Source organism: Portunus trituberculatus, chromosome 20, assembly GCF_017591435.1.
Source record: "Portunus trituberculatus isolate SZX2019 chromosome 20, ASM1759143v1, whole genome shotgun sequence".
NCBI classification, from domain to species: Eukaryota; Metazoa; Arthropoda; class Malacostraca; order Decapoda; family Portunidae; genus Portunus; species Portunus trituberculatus.
The window spans coordinates 16,179,515-16,204,829 of record NC_059274.1 but is presented as its reverse complement, the minus strand read 5'-3'; the positions used below and the strand labels follow the sequence as shown (position 1 = coordinate 16,204,829).

At 40.0% G+C, this 25,315-nt stretch overlaps 1 protein-coding gene across 2 annotated transcripts; it reads left to right on the top strand.

The window, feature by feature from the left end:
- Positions 1-24,372, top strand: LOC123506528. Of its 2 annotated transcripts, none has more exons than XM_045258683.1 (9): positions 1-120; positions 9,704-9,814; positions 10,060-10,172; positions 11,687-11,799; positions 11,981-12,272; positions 14,030-17,949; positions 18,684-18,862; positions 19,912-20,058; positions 21,210-24,372. In XM_045258683.1, the coding sequence occupies exons 2-9, from the start codon at positions 9,794-9,796 to the stop codon at positions 21,372-21,374; spliced, it is 4,950 nt and encodes a 1,649-aa protein (XP_045114618.1). In that variant the 5' UTR covers positions 1-120; positions 9,704-9,793; the 3' UTR covers positions 21,375-24,372. The 2 variants fall into 2 exon arrangements, with proteins under 2 accessions (XP_045114618.1, XP_045114616.1); XM_045258681.1 differs by lacking the exon at positions 1-120 and adding an exon at positions 5,641-5,958.
- The last annotated feature ends 943 nt before the right edge of the window (positions 24,373-25,315 follow it).

Below are 25,315 nucleotides of genomic sequence, written 5' to 3'. Positions count from 1 at the left end.
TCCACCTCCCCCCCGCCGTCGCTCCTCCCTTCACCCTCCAGACTTCACTGGTGACCGTCACTCCACTGAGAATCTCACTCCAGTTTTTCCGACACTTTCGTGACGGCAGGAGCTTCGCAGGTTAGCAGCTACTTCTATTGAAAATCCTTTGGTTGATGTGACACGGGATTTCAAGAGTGGTTTTACGAATCTAGTGACATATTAACAAGATTTATGCACTCAAACGGCTTTAGATGAGTGTTATTAAGGTTGTGGGGGCAGAATTACGGCATCAAGACTGCCCAGGACGACAGAGGCAGGGCTACGATATCACAGCGAGTGACACACGCCTTAAGGCTTAGTGTCACAGTCAGGGCTGCCAGATTTTTTTCACGAAATCATCGTACCTAAGCTTCAAAATTGTTTTCTCCCCGAAATTATCGTACCAATTTATGGGAATTATGGACTAAATTATCGTACAAATACACCAAAATTAATGAATAATTTGCAGTTTAAAGTTTATACTATATGAGAGGTTTAATAAATCATTTAATATAACCAATTGAAACTTTATTAAATAGGCATAATACCATGTTAAATAAGACATACAGAGCTGAACAATTATTACCTTCCTGAAAGTTTTGTTTACTAGGCCTACTGCACATACCCATCAATATAGAATATACCTTTTTTCCCTATAGTGCGTACCCAAATAACTTCCTTAAGACACATTATCATACAGCGCTGAGCTATTTTTAACCCTTGCCAACATATCTTTTGTAGGGTTAAACTGTACACATGAATTTTGTTCTTTGATGCATTCAGCAGCCAACAATGCCAACATTCATTGTTTCTGTATTTAAGCTGCATCTGATTTTCGTTTTATATAGATTTACTTTACTGAAAACCCTTTCACACACTGCATTTGAGTGAGGCAAATTTAAAATACAAAGTGCAAATTGTGACAGATCAAAAAAATCCCTCTCGTCCCCTCTCTTGTATAGATTAACCCAAAACTCACCAACAGGCAGTTTCACATCAATATTTAATTCATTTGCATAAGAAGGAAGAACTCGCCACTGGTCATCTATTTTTTGAACTTGTGCAAGATTATTTGGTGGCACAATTCGAGGGAGTTCAACAATGAGAGGGTACAATGATGGCGTTTGATTTCGGAATGAATGAGACAGGGCATTACCTGGATTACTGATTACACAAAGCTGCCTTTCCTTCTATCATTCAGTTCCACAATTGTTCATCTTTTGGTTTTGCACTTCACTTCCGGTCACAGTACCCAACGCTCCGGGACAGCTGAGACGAAAGACGTAACAACACACTCATGCATACAACTTATGTACGCCTCTATCACACCATACGTAAGTGCTGTTTGCCCGTCACATTCACGCTCCTCTTTACACTTTTCGTGCTCAATGCTTCAATCACAGAGGCGAATATAGGGTTGAAAGTTTCTATATACTATGTACTTAGCAAATAAAAAAAAAAAAGACAAACAGAACATTTTCATGTTGAATTTAAACGAATTATTACATTTATGGAAAAAAAAAACTACTGTCACTACAGACAGCGTCACAAGCGTAGAATTATCGTACAAATCGTACGATAGTGAGGAAGGGTATCGTACATCGTATTTGAAGGAAAATTGTCGTACAAACTCGATAATTATCGTACGAATGGCAGCCTTGGTCTCAGTGTATATTCAAGGCAAGTCACAACCAAGGGATGGATAGCTCAGGATAAATTATCAAATGCCTTCCCGCCATTTTTAAAGGTCTGGGTGAGGAGGTTAAGCTTTATTATTTGTTATTTGGGTTTTCTCGATGTTATGCATTTACATATCATTAGCTTTATATATCCATATTTTGTTAATTATTTATACAAAACGACAAAACAGACCGCCATGGGCAGGATTAAGTTCGGTTAATGTTTAAGTGAGTTAAAAAGGGGTGGTCAACCCCTCCACGGCCCCGCCGCCATCTTTAATATGCCTATGCTAGTACCCCGGCCCGCCCAGAATCCAGGATTATTTTCTTTAATTCCTAGACAGTTTATTTGGGTTGAATGATGAGATTTGATGCTTTCTACAAGTATTTGGTTGTGTTTGAAGTGTTTTTTGTGCGTGTGTGGGGCGCTGCACGTTGCTGTTGGCGTTGTTTTTGTGTTAAATAAGGCTGTTTTTTAAAAGGAGCCAAATTTTCAGGACCAGTCTGGAAAAATTTTTGTTTGTGCCAGTATCAAGTTGTTATTGTTTTAGAAAAATAATTGATGTGTTTTAAAGTGTTTCGCTTTCATCGTCAGTGGAATTAGTGGGGAGCGGAATAGTTTTCTAACGGTGTACTGTTCCAACAATAGTTTTGTTGTTAACACTGTGAATTATTAATTTGCTGCTCACACTCACTCTGAAGTGATGGAAAAGACTTTATATTCTTTAAAGTGTGTTTCGTTCATTTGAAGTGAGAATGGGCGGACATTTATTTTTTTTCGAGGTGGGTCAATGTTCCAATATTTTATTTATAGTTCTTTTAAAAAAAATCATCAATATTACTGGGGTTTGGAATTTCTTTGTACTTTGGTATTAGTTCAAATATGTGCCAAATCAGAATATGTAAAACATTCAGGTCTGGCGGCGTTTTTTCGAAAGGCCATTTTCAAGATGATTAATGTAACGTATTTAAGCCCACCAGACCGGGCTGGCTCAGGCTGGGGCCGTGACGTCATCAGTCTGCCGGGCCAGGTCGTGACGTCACGATGGCGGGAGCCTCCCAGCTGCCTTCCCTTCCTGGTTCTCTTAGTCCATATGTAGCATGATGTACTGTGTTATAGCGTGTGTGTGTGTGTGTGTGTGTGTGTGTGTGCGTGTGCGTGTGTTCCTGTCTTTCGTTGCATAGATGGTAATGGTGATCAATGGTGGTGATGTGTGTGTGTGTGTGTGTGTTGTCTTCCTGTCTTTCGTTGTACGAATGTTGGTGGTGATGGTGATAGTGTGTGTGTGTGTGTGTGTGTGTGTGGATTCCTATATTTCGTTGTATAGATGGTAATGGTGATCAGTTGTGATGGTGGTGATATTATGCCTGTTTGAGAGAGAGAGAGAGAGAGAGACTATAGACACAATACAAAGTTCCCAAAAATAGCATTTGCGTTGGTGATAGACGTTTTCACAAACACACACACACACACACACACACACACACACACACACACACACACACACACATGTGTGAAAGAGTAATAAAGAAACAATGGATTGAGGTTCTTGAAGACGACAAATTATTATCAAGTAGCCAATTTGGTTTTAGAAAAGCTCGGTCGTGTGTAACAAATTTATTGAGTTTCTACTCTAGAATAGTTGATAAAGTACAAGAGAGAGAGGGATGGATTAACTGTATTTATTTAGATAAAATAAAGAAAGAAAAGGCGTTTGATAAAGTGCCACATGAAAGATTACTATGGAAGTTAGAGGAGAAGGATGGCTTAAAAGAAAGCACATTGAGATGGATGGAAAATTACTTTTTTCTCCTATATATAAACGACATGCCAGAGGGAGTGAACAGCTACATAATCTGTTCGCGGACGATGATGCGAAACTGTGCAGAGTCATAAAACAAAAAGAGGATTATGAAATACTACAGGAAGACTTAAACAAGATCTGGAAATGGAGTAAAAAATGGGAGATGGAATTCAATGTGGACAAAAGCCATGTCATGGAAATGGGAAAAAGTGAAAAACGACCAGTGGGAATCTATAAGATGGGAGATGGAGTAGAACTAGAAAAAGTAAAAAGGAAAAGGACTTGGGAGTGACAATGGAAGAAAACAATCAACCGGTAAGCCATATTGATAGAATTTTCAGAGAGACATATAATTTGCTAAGGAATATTGGATTAGCATTTCACTATATGGACAAAGAAATGATGAAGAAATTGATAAGTACTAAAATAAGACCCAGATTGGAATATGCAGGAGTGGTGTGGACCCCCATAAAAAGAAACACATAAAGAAATTGGAGAGACTACAAAAAAATGGCTACAAGACTGGTTCCAGAATTTAAAGGGATGACATATGAGGAGAGACTAAAAGCTATGGATCTACCAACCCTGGAACAGAGAAGAGAGAGAGGGGATCTGATACAAGTTTATAAATTGATTAACGGAATGGATCAAGTGGATAATGAGAAACTAATCCTGAGAGAAGAATATGACATTAGAAGCACAAGATCGCATAGTAAGAAACTGAGGAAGGGAAGATGTTTGAGAGATGTTAAAAAATATAGTTTCCCGCAAAGATGTGTTGAGACTTGGAACAGTTTGAGTGAGGAAGTGGTGTCAACAACGAGTGTGCTTAGTTTTTAAAGAAAAATTGGATAAGTGTAGATATGGAGACGGGGCCACACGAGCATAAAGCCCTGTAAAACTACAAATAGGTAAACACACACACACACACACACACACACACACACACACACGGCCCGGTAGCTCAGTGGTTAGAGCGCTGGCTTCACAAGCTAGATGACCAGGGTTCGATTCCCCGGCCGGGTGGAGATATTTGGGTATGTCTCCTTTCACGTGTAGCCCCTGTTCACCTAGCAGTGAGTAGGTACAGGATGTAAATCGAGTTGTTGTGACCTTGTTGTCCCGGTGTGTGGTGTGTGCCTGGTCTCAGGCCTATCCGAAGATCGGAAACAATGAGCTCTGAGCTCGTTCCGTAGGGTAACGTCTGGCTGTCTCGTCAGAGACTGCAGCAGATCAAACAGTTAATTACACACACACACACACACACACACACACACAGTAGTGTAGTGGTTAGCACACTCGACTCACAATCGAGAGGGCCGGGTTCGAGTCCCGGCGCGGCGTGGCAAATGGACAAGCGTGGCCCCTGTTCACCTAGCAGTAAATAGTTACTGGATGTAACTCGAGGGATTGTGGAGTGTGTTGTGGTCAGTCCTACCCGAAGATCGGTCTATAAACTCTGAGCTCGCTCCTTAATGGGGAAGACTGGCTGGGTGACCAGCAGACGATCGTGGTGAATTACACACACACACACACACACACACACATATATATATATATATATATATATATATATATATATATATATATATATATATATATATATAATATGAAGCTCTGATGTATTATTGACTTGTATTTTATTTTATTTTTTTGAGGTGCGGACTAGATTTTTCGGGCGCGCACTAATAATTTGGGTACGGTACCGGAGGTGCGGAGGTGCGGTACCGGACCGAGGGAAAAAAAATTCAGGCGAGGAAAGTACAGGTACGGACTATCTGCATTTCAAGGTTCGGAGGAGCGGTACCGGACTACCCAGTATCTAGTAACGCGCCCACCTCTGCTATTTGGATACTTGATGCAGCTTCAGAAACTTATGTGGGGATGAAAATAATGAAGACTGTAATCCATCAATCTTCTGACCTTCATAGACTCCTCCTAATGTCAATAAAATCGTCCAATCACACCTCATATTCATGATAAAAATGTGTCCCAGTATTGAAGGGGTTAAGAAAACCGATTTCTCCCGGTGGTGCCCTTCAAGTGACGAAGGTGGAAGGCATTGCTGTGTTGCTTAAAGAATCCGGTAGTATTGTACAGGCAACCTTCTGCTTCCCGCCTACCGTGATACATCTGCAAGATGAACGCGTCGTATTATACATTGTGGTAGTATATCTGAAGAACTAAATTCAATGTTTTGGATAAAATCATGTATTTTGATATGATATGAAACGATATATATATTTACTCTCAAGAAAATGAGTAAACATTCCTCTCTTCATACCCTCAAGAAAAATAGTAAGCCATGAAATGAGCACGCGTCGCTTCAAGACCGTCACTTGTGTGTGTGTGTGTGTTTAGTAGCCAAAACAAAGTCTACCTGTTAGTTTTCTTTCTTCTAATGGCTTGAGGGAGAGGAAGACATGTCCATTAAGCATCTGGAATACATAAAGGTATCTACTACCCACTTGACACTTTTATCTACGTGTATTGTAATTCCAGGCTGGGACAGTATATGAAGAAGTGGAGAGCAAGGTTTTATTTTTTTGCCCATAAAGTTTTTACTTGCTTATGAAATTCATTTGTTATCACAATCTGTACACAAATGGCAAACATAATAAAGTGTTTAAAGGTACTGAGGCGCCTTCCTACAGCTAAGTCCCCGTGTCAGTTCCTATTACCTGTTTCCACTTAGCATGACACCAGTCACTCCCGCCAGTCTCCCTCAGCCTCCAGTCACTTTCTGTCGTGTCTGCAGCAAATGTGTGAACAGTCCCTGTGTGTATATCCAGGGCAAAGATGCGTCACAACACCTTCCTCCCTTTCCCAACGCAAGCAAGCGAGGGGTTTGGCTGGGGAAGGCAAAGTTTAAGAACACTTGTTTGCTTAAATTGGAAAGGAAATAGGCACTGTCCTAATATAAACTTGTAACTTTGCAGTTTCAACCAATGTACCATATCTTGTATTTTTTTTTTTTCCATACATCTAACTAGTTTGGGGACGTCATGGGAAAGTGGGATTTTAACATACCCTGCCCTATCTTATCCTACCCTAACCCAACCCAACCTAACATAACATAACCCAACACCATTTTCCGATAGGGTAAAATGAGGTTAGAAATGCTCATAGAAGTGTGATCTAGACAGTGAGAATGTGTATATAGTAATGCGTGGGGTATTGGTTGGAACTGCAGTAACTCCTTTAAACTTATTATTCTTGTGTTTTCTTCCGCTTTTTTTTTTTTTGGTTACAGGTCCTCCTTCCCTTCAGTGTTGTGTTCAGGTCCTTCCACTATTAGGGAAGGAAATTGATGAGTGCAACACAGAGAACATACTATTCACGTTGCTATTCTCTTTCCTCCACGTCCTTATCAGAAATATTTGAATTACGGTCATTTCGCCCACAAGTCAATTCGCCCACAAGTCAATTCGCCCACAAGTCAATTCGCTCACAAGTTAATTCGCCCACAAGTCAATTCGCCTGCATATAAGAGTCAATTCGCCCACATATATTTAAAAAAGGAATTATTAAAAAAAAACATCTCCATACATGTAAGGTTAAGAAAGTGGTGAATTTAAAAGAAACTTTTAACAAATAGCTGCATATATGCAAGATTCAGAAAGCAGTTACAAAAAATTAAAAATAAACTTTTATCAAAAGACAGTTAAATAAATGTAATATGTAACTAGTGGCAGCACCGGAATGTAACACTGGCATTAGTCAGGAAGACTACTGTCGTATAATACGTGGGAAATTTATGTCCAACGAACCATGGTTTTGCACAAAGTGCTCAGTGTAACCAAGTACTCGCGCTCTGTTCTCCTTCACCCCTCACCACTGGTAATCTAGTGTGCTATCTCTCTCTCTCTCTCTCTCTCTCTCTCTCTCTCTCTCTCTCTCTCTCTCTCTCTCTCTCTCTCTCTCTCTCTCTCTCTCTCTCTCTCTCTCTCTCTCTCTCTCTCTCTCTTCAATTAGTGTGCCTGAGAGTGACAGTGCTCCTAATGCAAAAATGTAATCTAGTGTGCCTGATAGTGACAAGACAATTTTCCCTCATGAATTACACCATGAGCCATCCAGTAGTATAGTATAGATCAGTGGTGTGTATTTTACCTAGTTGCGTTTACCTATAGTTGTGACATACTAGATGTGAGCTATTATCGTATTATCCCGCCTTCGGTATATCCTACTTCTTCTTCCCAGCTTTTCCCTATTCGGGGTCGCCGTTGTGAATGAGCCTTCTCCACATATTTCTGTTGTTTGCCATCTCTGGATTTATATTCTTCTCCCTAAGATCTCCGTTTATGCAGTCAATCCATCTTCGTTTGGGCCGTCCTCTTCTTCTAACTCCCTGCACTTCCATTTCCATGATCTCCCTTCCTACGTGGTCTTCGCCAACTCTTCTTCTGAAGTGTCCATACCACCTCAGCCTTGACTCCTGGATCTTCTTGATGACTTCAACTACTTTCACTGTTCCTCTTATGTACTCATTCATAATTTGGTCTGTTCTGGTGACTCCTACCATCCATCTCAACATCTTCATCTCTGCCACATCCATCTTCCTCTCTTCAATTTTCTTCAAAGGTGCTGCTTCCAGCCCATACATCAAAGCAGATCTGACGACTGCTTTGTGGACTTTGCCCTTCACTCTTACTGGTACCCTTCTATCGCATATCACACCCGAAACTTGCCGCCAATTGTTCCAGCCACACTGAATCCGGAAGTTCACTTCTTTTTCCATTTCCACTGTCTCGTCTACCATTGATCCCAAGTACTTAAATGTTTTCACTCTCTTCAACTTTTCACCATTCAGTCTAATTGTGGCCTGTTGGTCACCCCCTGTATCCGTCGTAAAATATTCAGTTTTGGCCCTAGTAGGATATACCTTTGGTATATCCTACTACTATCTGCAAAATCAGGTTGGCAACCCTGCCACAGTGTGGGCGAAATAACTCCATAGTGTGGCGAAATGGCATGTGGGCGAAATGACCGGATACCAAATATTCTCATTTTACTGAATGTCCTCTCCCATCCTTCCAGTGGTCAAACCTTCTACTTACCATCATCATCTAAAAAGAGAGAGAGAACCAGTCTATTCTTATTTCTATGTTTTTCTAATCTAATTTATTTTTCACACTTTCCACTCCTCCTACCCTCTCGTATGTGTTGATATAAGTATGTACTATTTTTCAAGTGGGCCTTTTTTTTTTTTTTTTTTTTTTTTTATCTTTTCTTCTTTATTTTACCCTTGGCTGGCTCTCTTCCCTTCATAAAAAAAAAAAAAAAGAAGCCATTGTCAGTCTGTCATGGGTGGTTGGGCCAGTCAAGCTGTTCCCCTCCCCAACCCCCACTAGCAAAGATTAGGTTAGTTAAAGGTTGAATTCTGTCAGTATATTAAGGATTTCTTGGTACTGTCCTAATATAGACATCCCTCCAGCTGTCCTTGTTTCCCAGCATCTCCTATGTAGCTCTTTCACTCAGCTGACTGGACGTGGGAATGAAAATTTGATAACCAAAACTTATCTAACTAATTTTAACCTAACATAACCCAAACTCTAATCTAACCTAACCTAACCATGCTATCAGTCAGAAGGGTTGTGAGGAAGACATATCAGTGATGCATGTCACCTCAACTAAGTTATGTTAGCTAGGCCAGGTTAAAATTAGGGTTAGGTTAGGTTAGGTTAAAGTTAGGGTTTGATTAATTTGGTTATCATATTTTTATTCCAATGTCCCATTAGGTGAGTGGAAGAGCTGCAAAGGGGGAGCTGGGAAACAAGGACAGCTGGAGGGACGTCTATATTAGGATAGTGCCAAGAAATCCTTAAAATACTGACAGGATGCAAATTAAACCTAACTAACCTAACCTTTGCTGCTGGGAGGTCGGGGGAGACAGCTCAACCCCCACCCCACCACCCAATTACAGATCTGTGATAGACTGACAGTGGCTGCTGGAATAGTACATATTTATATTAACCCATACGAGACGGAAGGAGGAGGAGTGAAAAGTGTGAAAAATAAGTTAGATTCGAAAAAGAAATAGAAATGGGAATAGACTGGTTTCTTCTCTCGTTTTAGATGATGGTGTTAGGTAGAAGGTTTCTTTCATATGGGGACTGTTTTGTGTAGACCTGATGGCTTTTTGCAGCTTCCCTTGTGTTCCTGACTTCCTGTGTTCTAATAAGAGCCTTTGGTTTGCAGGTGAAGGACTCGAAGGTGCTGGTGGTGGAGGTACGACCTGTAACATGTCTCCTGGACACTCCCTCAGGTCCCACTCGCACTGATAAATGGATGGAATACTCGCACTGGAAGGTGACTCTCATTGCACCCAACTTACTCTGTTTGATTCACCTCCAGTTCCTTTATCTTGCTTTGTGCTGAGCTAATGATGACTAACTTTGTCCTGTGCTTAACTCACAATGACCGATTCACTTTGTTTGTTATACTTACCTAGATAATGATAACTGACTTTGTTATACTCAGCTAATGGTGACTGATTTGCTTTACCATATTCTTGAATGATAATGACCAGTCTATCAATGACTGACTTTTACCAGGAGCTCCACCGTCAACTGTGGAAGGTGGTGGAGGAGTATGAGGAGCAGAGGGCTGCCCTCAAGGTGGAGTGCAACAATCCAAAATGTAAGACTGGTACAACACTACAGATTGGGTGAGTATCCAGCAAGCCAGCTGTCCAGCAGGCCTCTCATCCCTTAACAAACAATGGTGGTTCTTGTCAGTGTGCCATTCCATGTCAAGGCGTGGTCATTGTTCATATTTCCCGCCAGTAAATTTGTGTCACTTCTGTAGGCGTCCTATGTAAGTGACTGAGCAGCTGTCTGGCAACACTTACCAGTGAGCCACGTGACCCTGACATTTACTGCACATACGCTCAGGACACATCCTGCCATCTAGGCGGTGTCTGTCAGCTCAAGGCACATTGGGAAGAAAGGCCCCACTGGAAAGTAGACTATTTATGCATGGAGTTTATTTTTATCATACTATATTATTTGAGATTCACTGAATATTGGTTCTTTACATTATGAGTGCTGGTAAATGTGTGTGGTGACAGATGGCTGGCCTGATCAGAGGTGTTCTAGTTTTATCTCCCTCTCACCTTATCAGAGACAAAGGGGAGTTTTTTTTTCCCTTCTCTGCTTCTCAGGATTCATTATATGTCATACCATTATGATGAATCACTGTGTTTGGATTATGTAAGATTTATTTCTATAAACTCATGTTTATGAGAGAGAGAGAGAGAGAGAGAGAGAGAGAGAGTAATCTGGTGGTATCGTTGAACCTGGAGATTCTCGGGGTATGACAGTTAAATCATAATTTTATATGCAATAACTTTGGTCTTGGATATCATTGAGTGCTGAGAAATACATCACTTTAGTCAGTAGGTAAAGGAGGCATAGATTTATGTAACTGATATAGTTTTCTGACATTTTGGAATTGTATGAAATGGAGATGGATAACTGAGAGTGCAGTCTGTCAGTTAAGGGTTAAAGTCTCTCATGTGATGGGAGTCAATGCTGCTCCTTTTGACTCTGCTATAAGTGAAGCAAATTGTGAGATTTTTAGATGTTTTTCCATTACAAGATACCAAACTTTGCCATTTGTCGATTGGTTTAAAGTTGCCTACATGTCACCGTAATGCCCAGGTTCTAGGTGGTTACACCAAAGATGCACCTGGGTGGTGATATGGGCCCTAATATGGGTACCACTATAAATAAAATTACCTGCGCCACTAATGGAAGGAAGCTGAATAGCACTTCCCATACTCTTGAAGTATACCTACAGGTGCTATAGACCATAACATATAAAAAATGTAGTGTACTGTGCATGTAGGTCTGATTGCCTCTTACAGTTTGTTTTACTCTATGTTCTCTTATGTTGTTGGTAGGAGTCTTGTCATTGAGTGTGTGTTGTGTGGTAAAAGTGAGAGGCTACAGTTTTATTCTCTTGTCAAGTTTTGTAGGTGTCAGTAGATTGGAAAGAATAGATGTAGCACTGAGAATCCTGCTGTTCAGTGTGTACAGTGTGAATGTATGTGTAGGAATGTTGGAACTTATTAACAGGAAGAGATATGAAAAAAAAGATAAAAGAGGAAATAATTAGTTAGATCAGGCAAAGACACAGCAAAGGTACATTATGTATCATAGTATTTCATGTGTTTGACAGGTACGTATTCCGCCCTCTTCCAAAATGCTACTGCTCCCTTTACTTCCTTACCCCGAGAAGCCATCAGACCTGGACAGATGATGGGAATGATAGTGGATATCTGCAAGATAAAGGTATGCCATTGTCTTCCATGAGTTTGTAAAGTCATGTACAGCAGTTCAGGATAAAGTGAACAGTGTTATCTTCCAATGTTTGACCTTGACTGTACATAATGTTTTGTTTTGTTAAGTGAAAATTCTAAAGCAAAGGGTTAGATGTACTGTCTTTTGTAGTAAGTGGTCCTGTAATCTCCAGGGGGACGCTTTGAGGACCTGATGGCTTGTGGGGAGATGCTAGTGGTCAGTGTGACTCTTCGTGACCTGACTGGCAGCTCCTCTCAGTCAGTCCTCACTCAGAATTCAAGTAACAGTCACCAGCAGGCAAGAGTCACTAACAAGTTGATGAAGGCCCTTGGCAGCAAGGTAGTGCCCACTATCTCGGATTATTTCAAGGCTCCTGAGGATAATGAGTCCTTTGCGTCAGTCCCGTCATCCAAGAGAGTGTTATCAAGTGGACCCAAGGAGGGAGTGTGTTCCCACTCGGTAAAGTACGTTAAACACCATTAACTTGTTTTCAAAAAAAAAAAAAAAATCTACTCTGATTTTTTATTTCTTTTTTATCACCTGTCCCATAAATAACCTAGAAAAGGAATTAGCTCCTTGTCTTCTCGTAACTTCCAACAAATATAACAGTGGAAGGATTAATTTGCCTTACTCCACCTATCCAAACCAAGATTGCCCCAAAATGTAAAGATTGGAAGTTTTCATGTCATCCAAACAGTTTTGATGTCATTGTTTTGTGAGGTGTCAATGCATCAGTGGTTGCTGGGACGCACTCCTCTGTGCTGCTGGTCACAGGTTATGTAACTTTGGACATGTGTAAGACCTTTTTTGTATTGAAAATATAAGCTAATTTGTCCCTGCACAGAATTGTTTTGCTCTCATTGACCACCTTTTCTTTCATTTACCTATTTATGTGTTTTACTCCTCCCATTGTTGTAATGATCCAAATGTCAAGGCTGTCATGGCTCCACCTCTTGTTTGATTGGGAACTTGATGGGTTTTGATGTTCCGAAGTGAAGCCTTTCTCCTGGAGTTCCAGATTAATTGTGCAGTTTGAGGGCAGTGAGTGTGTGGTGGTGCCCTGGCTTGAGACAATACACTGATACTAGTATCTCACTTTATGCCATATCTCTGACAATGTTGTAAAGAATTGTTTTAGATATGTGTAGTGATATTGTGGTACTCTTGGTTTACTGATGCACACTCAAAATCTTTTACCTTCCAAAATCTGCTGTAGAAATGTCTGATTGTTGGTGGTGTCAGTAATTTATTTTCATTCTCATACCAGTGTGACTCAAAAGCAATGCAGTGATGTTGCTAGAAGTGACACAGGGGTAACTCTTTCATTGTGGTAAAGAGAGCATTACTTCTGTGATTAATAATTGATGCAGGGTCTTACTAAGAGGGTAGCAGAGCAATGATGGTGATGTAAAAAGTCTCGTATAATTGTTGCAGTGATGTGTATTACAGTTCATTGCCCATCAGGTTAGATATTGAGGTGTCTCATGCCAGCCAACCAGCTGCTGATGTAACCACAGGATAGATTCCTCTTTATCTTTGTTGTGGTCAGTCATCCTCATGTGTACCAGCTCTCCCCCTTGAAGGAAAGTCATCTGCTGCCCTGCCCTGTCAGTGAGGAGATGGGCAAAGTGTTTTGGTGATGGCTGCGTGTGGCTCCTGCATAACAATGCTGCTAGGAAAAGCTGTTAAGGCTTCATCATGAGTTACAAACATCACCAAAGCTTTGTTTGTCAGCAACATGTGGCTCCAGAGTGGTTTGGTGATTCTGTCTCACTCAGCTCCACACAGATCACTCGCCAGCAGGATACAGTCCTTACTGGCAGCTCAGCTGTGCAGTTTAATGTCTGAACTAATGACAAGAAACAGTGTTGTGGTAAAGGAAAAGTTTTGGTGTTGTGGCAGGGAGAGGGCTTGCTTGTGGAGAGATGGGAGAAAAATAGACAAGATCACAAAGTCTAACAAACAAGAGTTCATTGTGTCAAGAAGATGACTTCCCTCTGTCTCATGTCTCACTCATGTTAGTACTTGATGCAGCCAATTTTTACTGATGTGTTTTGTGCCATTTTGTGAGTGGAAGTGCACTTAACACTTTTGTAGTTTGACCAGTAATGAGCATTAGATAGGTGAGCTATCTCAAGTTCACTTTTTATATGTAACGAAAATGATAATAGTAGTGATTAGGATGAGAAAATTATTGGATTGTAATTTCTATGTTTTTCAGGACCTCAGACAGATTTCACAAGAAAAATGAGAGCAGCAAAGTTAGTGAGAGTGTGGATGGCTCCTGGTGTCACACTACTATCAATGCACCAACACCTTTGTGTCTCACTGAGGGTGACCAAAATCCTCAAGGGAAGAGGATAAGGAAGAATCATGATGAACTTCATGATAATAGAGTCAAAGTCAAGAAAACACTGGTGCCAAAGAAGACTACCAGAGCCTTGACAAACTTGAAGCAAACTTCATTGTTGGACTTCAAGAAAAATCCTTGTACAGATTTGTCAAACTCAGCATCAGAGCAGAGAAATGTCTTTGTGCTTGCAGAAGGGAATGTGGCGGATAAAAAAGTGCATGTACATGGAAACTTTAATAAGAACTGCAAAACATCAAAGGGTGAGAAAACAAAGGAAAATTTTGGAAGGCCATCATGGAAAAAATCTTTCTTCAGTGTGAGCAGCTCAGATTCAGAGAGTGATGGTAACAATGAAGTCAGGTTTTCTGAAGGTGATACTTCAAGAGACTTCTTTTTAGAGTCTCCAAAGGAGAATGTTGAATGTGAGGCACAAAACATGAATATGTTAAGCTGCAGTGAAGAGTTTGTCTCTGCTGAAAAGAACAAACTGAATAATGTCTTTTTCATTGGTGATGTGTCTCAGAGGAAGGAAGCAGATGATGTAGGAGGCTCTGTCTCTCCACAAACAGATCCTTTGGGTTCCTTAGCCTTGGTAGACGTTGCTGGGAATGTCAAAGAGAACACAGTGAGAAATGTTGATGATTATGAACAATACAAGCTTATGGATGCATTATCATTCTTAGTATCAAGAGGCAGCTCACAAAATGCAACAAAACCACTATCATGTAATTACACATCGCCAAACGTTGCATTGCAGAAAAACCCTGACACAGATCCATGTTTCAGTGGGTTTTGTAAAGCAGAAACTGATGCTGAAGATGAATCATTCTATGAAAATGATATGGAATATAAACAAAATTATACAAGGAAAAAGAGAGAAAGATGCTCATCAGGTTTGAGATACACTGCTGGGAACATTCAGTGTGCCTCAGATGGAAAAAATGACTTGTTTTTGTTTAGGGTTACTAAACAGGAGCATGTAGAATTAGATCACAATTCACATGATTATTTACATTCATCTAAGGAAAATGAACATGATGTGCTGAATAGAATGCAACAGAATCAGGATGGAGGGATGTGTTCCAGCTGTGAAGAACACAGTAGAAATGAGGAATCACATGAAGACTATAGAATATTTGATGCAGCAAGAAGAAAGGTGCATTCTCCATACCAGGACAAGACTACAACAAAGATGCCAAAGATCTCATCACAGAAAAGGTTACTGTCACTTGTGAGTAGCCATGAAAAGTCTGTTCACATAAAGACTGAAGTGGATGACACTGCAGATCTGTTGACTTTATCCAACTGTGCAGACATTCAGTCAAACAGGTTAGGAGAGGAACCATCACGAGTGTCAGTGTGTGATGAATATGCTAATTGTGAAGTAAACCTTGAAAAAACATGTCTGTCAAAGGTCACTGTGAAATCTGTGAAATCCTGCAGGCAGATCACTTGCCAAACTTGTGATGAAGAACACAGTGACTTGGAGGCACCAGTTCCAGGGTGCCAAAACACTAGTCAGCCTGGAAAGAAGCATAGCAAAGAAAAGGTAAAGCTTAGAAATCATAGGAATGTGAATTTAAAAACCAGTCCTGATGTAAAATATTTTTCAACGGACATCAAATATCCATCACAAACAGAAGAGTCTTTACATTCAGCTGGAGGCAATACAATGGAAGGAAATGAACAAATTTACCCAACACAGAATGTTTTCCTTCATGCTGAGGAGCAGAGACAAAAACTCCAGAGTAATAGGGTAGCAAGTTCAGTAGAATATGTTCCATCTAGCATGGAATATCTATCAGAAACAAAGAAATCTTCATATTCATCTAAAGATTCTATGGTAACAGTAAATGAAGAAGCTTACTGTGCACAAATGTATGAAAATGAAAGTTTCTTCTCATCAGAGGAGAGGATAGAACACACGGCTGGAAGACAAATGGCAGGATATCAGAACTCCCTGAGCCATGGTTTGGATGGTAAGGACACATTTGAGGCTTGGTGTAGGTCTCGGGATGTCAATAGTTCGCCGCAGCTGTTGTCCAATGAATTATTACTGGAGAATAGCTGTGAAGAATCCTTGTTTGTAAATGTAGAAACTTCGAGTTCAAATGATTGTGAATCCCCAAGGCAGATGTGCAATGAGTCTCCAGTAATGAGGGAGGAACCTTCACAACACAGTGTCTTTCATGATACTCATAAAGATCCTTTATGTACTTCTCCCCAAAAAGATTCAGAGAAAAAGAGTTTGGTAGAAATTTTGAGAAACTTGAAATATTTGCATAATAGACGCAAGGAATATCATGTAGGATTGACTTCAGAGAGTGAAGTCAGCAAACAATTTTTTACTGACTCTCCGGCAGCACATGATACTGCATTATATTTCAGCTCGAGGTCAGATACAGAGGATAATTTGGAGCAGGAGAATCACTGGTCTGAATCACGGACAGGCTGCTCCATTCCACAACGACATCAAACGCATACAAAGAAACAAAAAGATGCTCACAAAACTTTGTGTGATAAAGTAAAAGATGCAAACAAAATAGGAAAGAAAAAGAAAGAGCAATCAAATATCTCATCTTTCTTGAACAGAAACAAAAGAGTATGTTCCATTGGTCTTTGTGATACGAGCAATCAAGGAGCACAAGCCAAAAATATAATGGGGCAATTTTCTCAGGATGATAGATGTGAAGCAGGATTGGATGCTTCAAATGAAGAATATGTCCCTGAGGAAGTTTGCACTGATGGAATGAAGAAAGTCAATTGGGAATCCTCCTCTTCTGATGCCCCAACAAGCTCCATTTATCCTTTTGAAGCAAATGAGCAGCTCCTCTTGAGCAAGAACTCCAAGATACTGGCAAGAGATTCAGATGAGTCAGGTCATTCTGTAGATCAGATGGAAGAAAATTGTGTTGAATCTTCCACAAGATACACTGGCTCTGTATCATCTGAAACCAACCATGTGTCAGATTGTGTTTCTCCAGAGGATTTAAATTTAAATTCTTTGGAGGATGAGCAAGAAGGGAACCTGAGGAGAAGTACAAGAATAAAGAGAAGATCTCATGTGATGGAATTGTTTCCTGATTGTAATTCAGAGTCAGAATGTCACAGTAAAGATGGCAATTCTTCTCCACATGCCAAGAAATTGAAACAAAATGAAAACAAGTTAAAGTACAAACAAAATAAAGGTGTTCTAAAACAGAAAAAAATTGAGAAATTCTTTAAAGTAAAGACTCCAGTGAAAAAAAGCAAAGTAGCAGTGCAGTCTAAGAATCCTTGCAAGAAAAACAAGTGTGACAGAGATGAGAATGGAAGTGAGGATGATACCAGTAGGGCACACTTGCCTGTCAAGAAGAAAAAAGATCAACATTCTTATAAGACCCAGAAAGAGGTCTCAAAACCTTCCACTAGCAAAGCCTCCTGCAGTAAAGCCACAGAGACCAGCAAGACTCAGGGCGGGCAGGATAAAACTGACATGAGCTACTATAATGAACTATGGAACTTCTCCCTCGGTGAAAAGAATGACAAGGAGGACAAGCAAACCAACAACACCAAGAAACAGAAAAACAAGAAATCCTCAGTTAAGAAATGTCAGAAGGAGAAGCAAAAGAAAAAAGACGCCAAGCAAAAACAATCTAAATCCGATACAAAAGAACCTACTTCTGAACCTATTGATGATGACTTTTATCTGAAGATCCAGGCTGAAGTGGAGCAGCTGAATGCCATTGCCTCGAGGGATGTGGATGATGTGCCAATGGTGGACGGGATGAGGAACGGAAAGTCTTGCGGTTAGTGCCATTGTTTATTCAAGCCACTAGTTGACCCCTTCAGTGCCATGATGTGTTTCTGTATTCATTCTGCTTACTATATGTTGATTTTATACAGCTTCAAAAACTTGTGTGGGGATTAAAATAGTGAAAACTGTGGCCATTAATCATGCAACCTCCATTGACTCCTCCTAATGGAAATAAAATTGTCTAATCATACACAAAACTCATGGTAAAACTGCATCTCAGTACTGAAGGTGTTAATTAATGCACTGCTCTTGCTTCCCTTGTGTGTTTTGTTTATTTTCCCTCATTCTTATTCTGTCCTCCTCATCTAAGAAGCATTTGTCAGTATCTTCCCTCTTTATTGTATCCTTATTCTGTCTGCCTCATTAATGAAAGGATTAAACAGTATCTTGATTATCTCAGTGCATTCATCTCATACTTTTTCATCACCTCTTTATTGTGAAGTGGAAGAGGTGTTGGATGTACTGACGGGCTACAGCAGAAACAATCAACTACCAATGTGGCAAACTTTGGAACTCACAACCTACTGCTATATTTCCATCTTCCTATGACCTGAACTCATGTAAGAGGGCAATTTCAAGATATTTATCCCATTCTTTTGGCTAACTCTCGGACTGACATCTAAGTGGGTCTTTTTTTTTTTTTTTTTTTTTTTTTTTTTTTGTTGCCCTTGGCCAGGTTTCTATTCTTACGTAAAACACGAAAATAACAAAATCCTGACTTTTCAGAGGAAGAGTGTCAGATCACAGATGTGGTGGAAGGCACTAAGCGCAGCCTGGACTCTCTAAGGAAGAGCTATAAGAAGCTACGAAATATGACGGACAGTGATCTTGAACAGCGGATGGAAGAGAACTTATCTTACCTGGAGAATGTAATCCGGGGAGTTCTGCCCAATGAGAGACATCAGGTAGGCGTCCCCCTGTGTTTGTGTTCCTGCATTGTGTCAACAAGTCTGTCCCTATAATTCAGCTGCTTAACCTCTTCAGTACCATGACATGTTTTAATATTCATTCTGCTTACTGTTTGGTGATTTTATACAGCTTCAGAAAATTATAAAGGGATTAAAATTGTGAAGATTCTGACCATTAATCTTCTGACTTCTATAAACCCTTTGTAATATAAATAAAAATACCTAATCATATGCAAAATTCATGGCAAAAAGGTGTCTCAATACTGAATAGGTTAATAGAGAGGATGCAACTGATAGATGGCCATGCTTGGTGGTTTGTCGACACCATCCTATTTTCAAATATGTGGCACATTTACTTTATTCCCACTGAGATCATTAAGTATAGGAGTAAAAGTAAGGATTTTTATTTGTTTATTTACTTTTTTACCTACTGTCTGAAATTTGGTTTTCATGATAGGTCAGGAAAAGCATCATACAAGGTCCCTCTATGTACCAGATTACTTTCATATGGCATACAAGGTCCTCCCATACAGCACATTACTTTCATATGGTAGTTCATCATCTTATAACCAAGTGAAGGCTACTGTGCGCACATTTCAAAACCAGAAAGGAATACATGAGCCAGGCTGTCAGTGAGTGAGAGGCTGTGATATTGTGTGTGTGTGTGTGTGTCCTTTGGCAAGATTACTGTGACAGACTTGGTGAAACAATGTGGTTGAGATCAAGATAAATCACCAGTTTCTTACAGGTCTAGAGTCACCACAGTTCACCACAGTTTACCATAGATCACCACTTTGCCATCATTTCCCCTGTGGTATGCTGGTAAAGGGGAAACCTGTCAACCATCACTTGCTTTAATGCTCCACATCCTTTCCTCTTGAGGCTACACTGTCATCATTTCCCCTGAATGCCCCTCTCTGCCTGGGAGTAAGTTTTGTTCCAGCGTGACCCTCCAGAACTGCCAAGACTGTCAAGATGCATGGAAGGAGAATGAACAGTGAAGGAATATTTGACTTACATTTGGGTGGTGGTCTGGTTTGTTGCAGTGGTTTAAAGAAAGTGATCCTGAGTTGACGCTACAGCAAGACTACCTCATCTATGGCCCTTTCTCATCGGACCAGTCACTGTTTGTACTGGAACTGCTCAAGAAGAAACTCAGCCACATGGACAAACTGATTGGCAATTCCTTTGATGTAAGTGGCTTCGTGTTGTTACCATTGGCTTGGTTTGTTCCTGCGGACTGTTTGTTGTCTTTTGGGAATGGCGTCTTCAGTGGGTGCTCTTTTGTTGCTCTTCGCTGGATCTCCTCTCACTTAAATGAAAAGGGAAAGAAATTTGTCCAAAGGCATATATTGTTTGTGTTTATAGAAATACATTGAGATTATATTATAAAAGTAAGGTGTGATATTGTATTGTATAAGAAAAAAACTTGGGCTTCTTCTTCTTCTTCTTCTTCTTCTTCTTCTTCTTCTTCTTCTGCTTCTGCTTCTGCTTCTTCTGCTTCTGCTTCTTCTGCTGCTTCTGCTTCTGCTTCTGCTTCTGCTTCTGCTTCTGCTTCTGCTTCTTCTTCTTCTTCTTCTTCTTCTTTTTCGGCTTCTTCTTATTATTCGGCTTCTTCTTTTTTGGCTTCTTCTTCTTTTTTGGCTTCTTCTTCTTCTTTTTTGGCTTCTTCTTCTTTTTTGGCTTCTTCTTCTTTTTCGGCTTCTTCTTCTTCTTCTTCTTCTTCTTCTTCTTTGGCTTCTTCTTCTTCTTCTTCTTCTTCTTCTTCTTCTTCTTCTTCTTCTTCTTCTTCTTCTTCTTCTTCTTCTTCTTCTTCTTCTTCTTCTTCTTCTTTTTGCTTTTGCTTCTGCTTCTGCTTCTTGCTTCTTCTTCTTCTTCTGCTTCTGCTTCTGCTTCTTCTTCTTCTTCTTCTGCTTCTGCTTCTCTTCTTCTTCTTCTGCTTCTGCTTCTTCTTCTTCTTCTTCTTCTTCTTCTTCTTCTTCTTCTTCTTCTTCTTCTTCTTCTTCTTCTTCTTCTTCTTCTTCTTCTTCTTCTTCTTCTTCTTCTTCTTCTTCTTCTTCTTCTTCTTCTTCTTCTTCTTCTTCTTCTTCTTCTTCTTCTTCTTCTTCTTCTTCTTCTTCTTCTTCTTCTTCTTCTTCTTCTTCTTCTTCTTCTTCTTCTTCTTCTTCTTCTTCTTCTTCTTCTTCTTCTTCTTCTTCTTCTTCTTCTTCTTCTTCTTCTTCTTCTTCTTCTTCTTTTTCTTTTTCTTTTTCTTTTTCTTTTTCTTCTTTATCTTGGTGTAGTATGATTGTGATGGAGTTGTAGTGTGCCGTTATGGTGTCACTGATGCCTCTGCTTGTGACAGGTGCCCGTGTATCGTTGCCGCGTTTTGGTGCCGATCTTCTTCACCAAGATCGTCATGGACAACGAGAACGTCTCCTTGGATGAGGCGTACAGTCTCCTGGCCAAGTTCAGTCTCAACAAGAATATTACAGAAGATCTTGAACATTCTGAGTCAAGAAAGTTTTAAAATTAGAATGTTGATAGCTGCTTAAAAAAGTAACGTGTTTGGGAAGCAAGAATGTGGTGCATTGTCTGGCAAGAAGTGAGATCTGGCTACTACTGTGTTTGTTGTGGTTTGAACAAAGCTGTTTTATATTTGGCATCTCAGACTAATAGGTATTTTTCATAATGATGGTTTGATGGCTTTTTTTTTTTTTATCATTTATTATGCATTTTTCCAAAGGTATAAAAAATGATTACTTGTTTATGTGGGTTAGTGTTTGATCTAGATATTTGGCTGTCCAAAATCTATTTGCCATGTTTTCTTTACCTGACAATATATTTCACCTGAAACTTTTTAGATTGTTTTTTATTCTAGTCTTAAAATGTTTCTGAAGGCTGCAAACAAAATGAATCTACTTTTCTCATATTTTGTGCATCTATGCAAACTCCTTTTCTTTTTTTCTGATGCTATGAATGCAACCAAAGGATGACTGCAGCAGCAAAAGAATTAACTGCATCACTGAGGAGAGGTTAATATTTATTTACTTATTCATATCAAGCATCTGCTCCTCAGTACTTCCACATGTCATGGTGGTGACTGATGGATCTACTTATTCCTCTCCTGTCATCTAATCCTCTTCATTCACCTTTCATCTATGTCTTGCATGCACTCCAGCACTCTTCAATTTCAGTGGTCATCATCCTCTTGCATTCCTTTCATATTGATTTAATCTTATAAGTCTGATATTGTTATTCAGTTCACTTGACTTACTCAGCCTGTTCTGATTGTATTCCTTTATCTTTACTGGACACAAAATCTACCCTGTCTTTTTCATTTCTGTTACTTTCACTGTCCATTCAGACACCACACACATTCCTCAGGTAACTCACCTCCACTCGTGTTTGTGATGACAGCTGGTGCCTGTGTCCTGTACATTAGATAACTGAATTGGACGAATCATTGCCTTAAGTGAATGTTTAGTCTCTCCAGTCCATTGAAATTCAGGAGTTGGTTGCTTGCCATATGTGTGAGAGAGAGAGAGAGAGAGAGACAGTGTGTGTGTGTGTGTGTGTGTGTGTGTGCGCATGCACACCTTGACTTGGGAAATAGGCTTATTAATAGCTTACTTTCACACACACACACACACCTGTGGGATTTTTCAGCACAGTGAGTCAGTTTGTGCTTCCTGTTACCACGGTGACGAGGCATTTGGTATGTGAGGTTTGGGTCTTATCCAGTGACAGTGATCAATAATAATGAGTTCTGAGCTTGCACTAAAAAGGTAATTATTGGTGGTGTTATAGGTGGCAGTCCATTTGTAATTTGTGGCTCTGGTATTTCGTAGTGAGGACTGCAATGTCTTACACTGTTGGCTATGATACATGATGCAGTTACTGACTAGATTATTGCAATACATGTAGGGAAGTACACCCTTTAACCTTTTTCAGTACCATGATGCATTTCCATATTCATTCTGCTAACTATTTGGTGATTTTATACAGCTTCAGAAACTTACGTGGAGGATTAGAATAAGGAAGTCTTTTTTTATCTTCTGACCCTTCCCCCATAGACACTTGCCAAGGTCAACAAAATGGTGAAATCATACACAAAACTCTTGGAAAAAATGCATCTCAGTGCTGAAAAGGTTCAGATGTGTGGCTCTTAAAGGTGCAGCTTTGTGGACTGCCCTCTTTGCTCTCACCCTAGTCTGATTCCTCTGCAGTCTCAACCCACTTAAATTTAACCTCACTTGAGTCAGGCAGCAGGTGAATCTTCCCACTTAACTTTGCCACCACTCAACTCTGACTCCATCTAAATTTTGCTCCAACCAAACCTTTCTCCACCTGAATCTGCCGCTGCACAGAGGAGAATTGCACTAAAGCACGAATAAGTTGGAGTGTTCAGTGACAGTAATTCTAGTATGCAGTGACGGGGGTTCAGCCAATTCACACCTATTTGTAATATAATGTTTTTGGAATTCAGTTAATCTTGAGAAATTATTGTTAGGTAAAATCAGGGGTTATTTTATTTCCCCATGGACAATTTTTACTTATAACTTATCTTGGTAGACCCCTCAGAGATCTGCTACTGGCTTGTGATATTAAGAAAACAACTAAAACCAATGATCCTCTGTAATCTATTTTGTGTTTTGTCAATAATTACCACTAAGCTACAAAGCCACATGGCACAGTTGTAATTGTTCACAGTGGTAGCGAAAGAAACAATTCTCGAAATTTCTTAATACCACTGCTGGTCATGTATATGGCCACCCTAGCCTGATCAGAGTGGCAAGAGACAGGTATGACATGATCTTGCCACACTGCACATACACCAATCCTCACACACAGTATACCAACATTCCCATTGACTTGCATTTAGAAGTTGAGTCTCCTTTTGTAGTAAATTTCTTCTATTTGTGTTTCCTTCTTCTTGGAGTCCTGTGATCTGACTTACATCTGTTCATCACCAGCAGATCAAAGTGCTTCAGGTTGCAGGAAAATGGTAATCATGGAGGGGAAGGATAGTGAGCTGTTTACAGACAGTTATCTGATTTTACAAATATATAAGGTGAGTGGAAAATATGTGGTTAGCCTCTTCAGCACCATAATGCATTTTCATATTTATTCTCCTTACTATTTAGTGACTTTATACAGTTTTAAGAACTTGCATGAGAGTTAGAATAGTGAAGACTCTATCCATTAAACTTACCTACATAAAGACTTCATAATGTAAATAGAATCATGTCTTCATACCCAAAACTCAAGAGAACAATGTGTCCCAGTACTGAAGGGCTTACGATGAAAGGGTACAAATTTGTGAAGTTATGAAAATTACCATTCTTTGGATGCACGGTGATGGAAAAATTGACACATCAGAATTTATATTTTTGATATATTTTTATAATCACTATATTCTGTATTCATATGTTTTTGGCTAAATGTGTGTAAATATGATTTATGATAATATGTAATGATGGTGTTTTTTTTGTATCTTCAGAATGCAATAAATGGTCAACATTGTATTAATTGTGTCTGTAGTACCATGGCAGGTGTGTTGTGGTGGTGTATGGTGTGTGGCAGCCAGAGATTGGTGAGGACTGGCAGGGACTGTGCTAACAACACTATAACAATTCCATTCATTGACTATTCATACTTTCTGACTTTCATTCACATTTGCCATCTGTCTGCTTATGTGTTTATTCATTTAAGTATCTGTTTGTTCATTTATTAATTCATACGTGTTTATTTCTTCGTTGGTTTAGTCATCTTGGAGCTTTCCCTTGCAGTGTCCACTCAAAAGACAACACAGAATGAGACACACTTCTGAACAACAGTGAGGTGAATCAGAGAGAGAGAGAGAGACGAGACACACACATCTGAGAAAGAAGCACAAAGACAAACAGAACGAAAGCTGAACACAACACCTCAGAACACCATCACTTCAGGAGACACACAGGTAAACCACTCACAACACCACACTGCAACACTACACTGCATAACTCCACCACCAGCACTGCACGTGACTGGTGTGGTGAGGGAACCCATGCTATACTGCCATTGGTTTCCCTGTGCCCTGTGTAAGGGTTGGGTGGATCAAAGGTGTTTATTTCATCTTATCTGTCCAGATTCTCTTCTACTGGGAATCTGGGCAGAGAAGATGGCTGGCAGAGGAGGGTGGTCGCTTTTATACACTAGGATTGCTTGGTCAGCAGGCTGCTCTCACCCCTCCCTTCCCCCTCCTTCAAGCTATGCCCCGCCTTCCTCCTCCTCATCTTCCTCCTTTTCTTCCTTCTATTCCTTCTTTTCCTATTTTTACCTCCCTCTTCTCTTCACTGTCCTCTCACTTCCATTCCTCTTTTATTCTCTTCTCTTTCTTCTATTTCTTTATTCTTCTTTCTCTTTCTTTGTTGCCCCCATTCCCTTTCCTTCTCTCCTTCTCCCTTCCCAATTCCACATCCTTCTTTT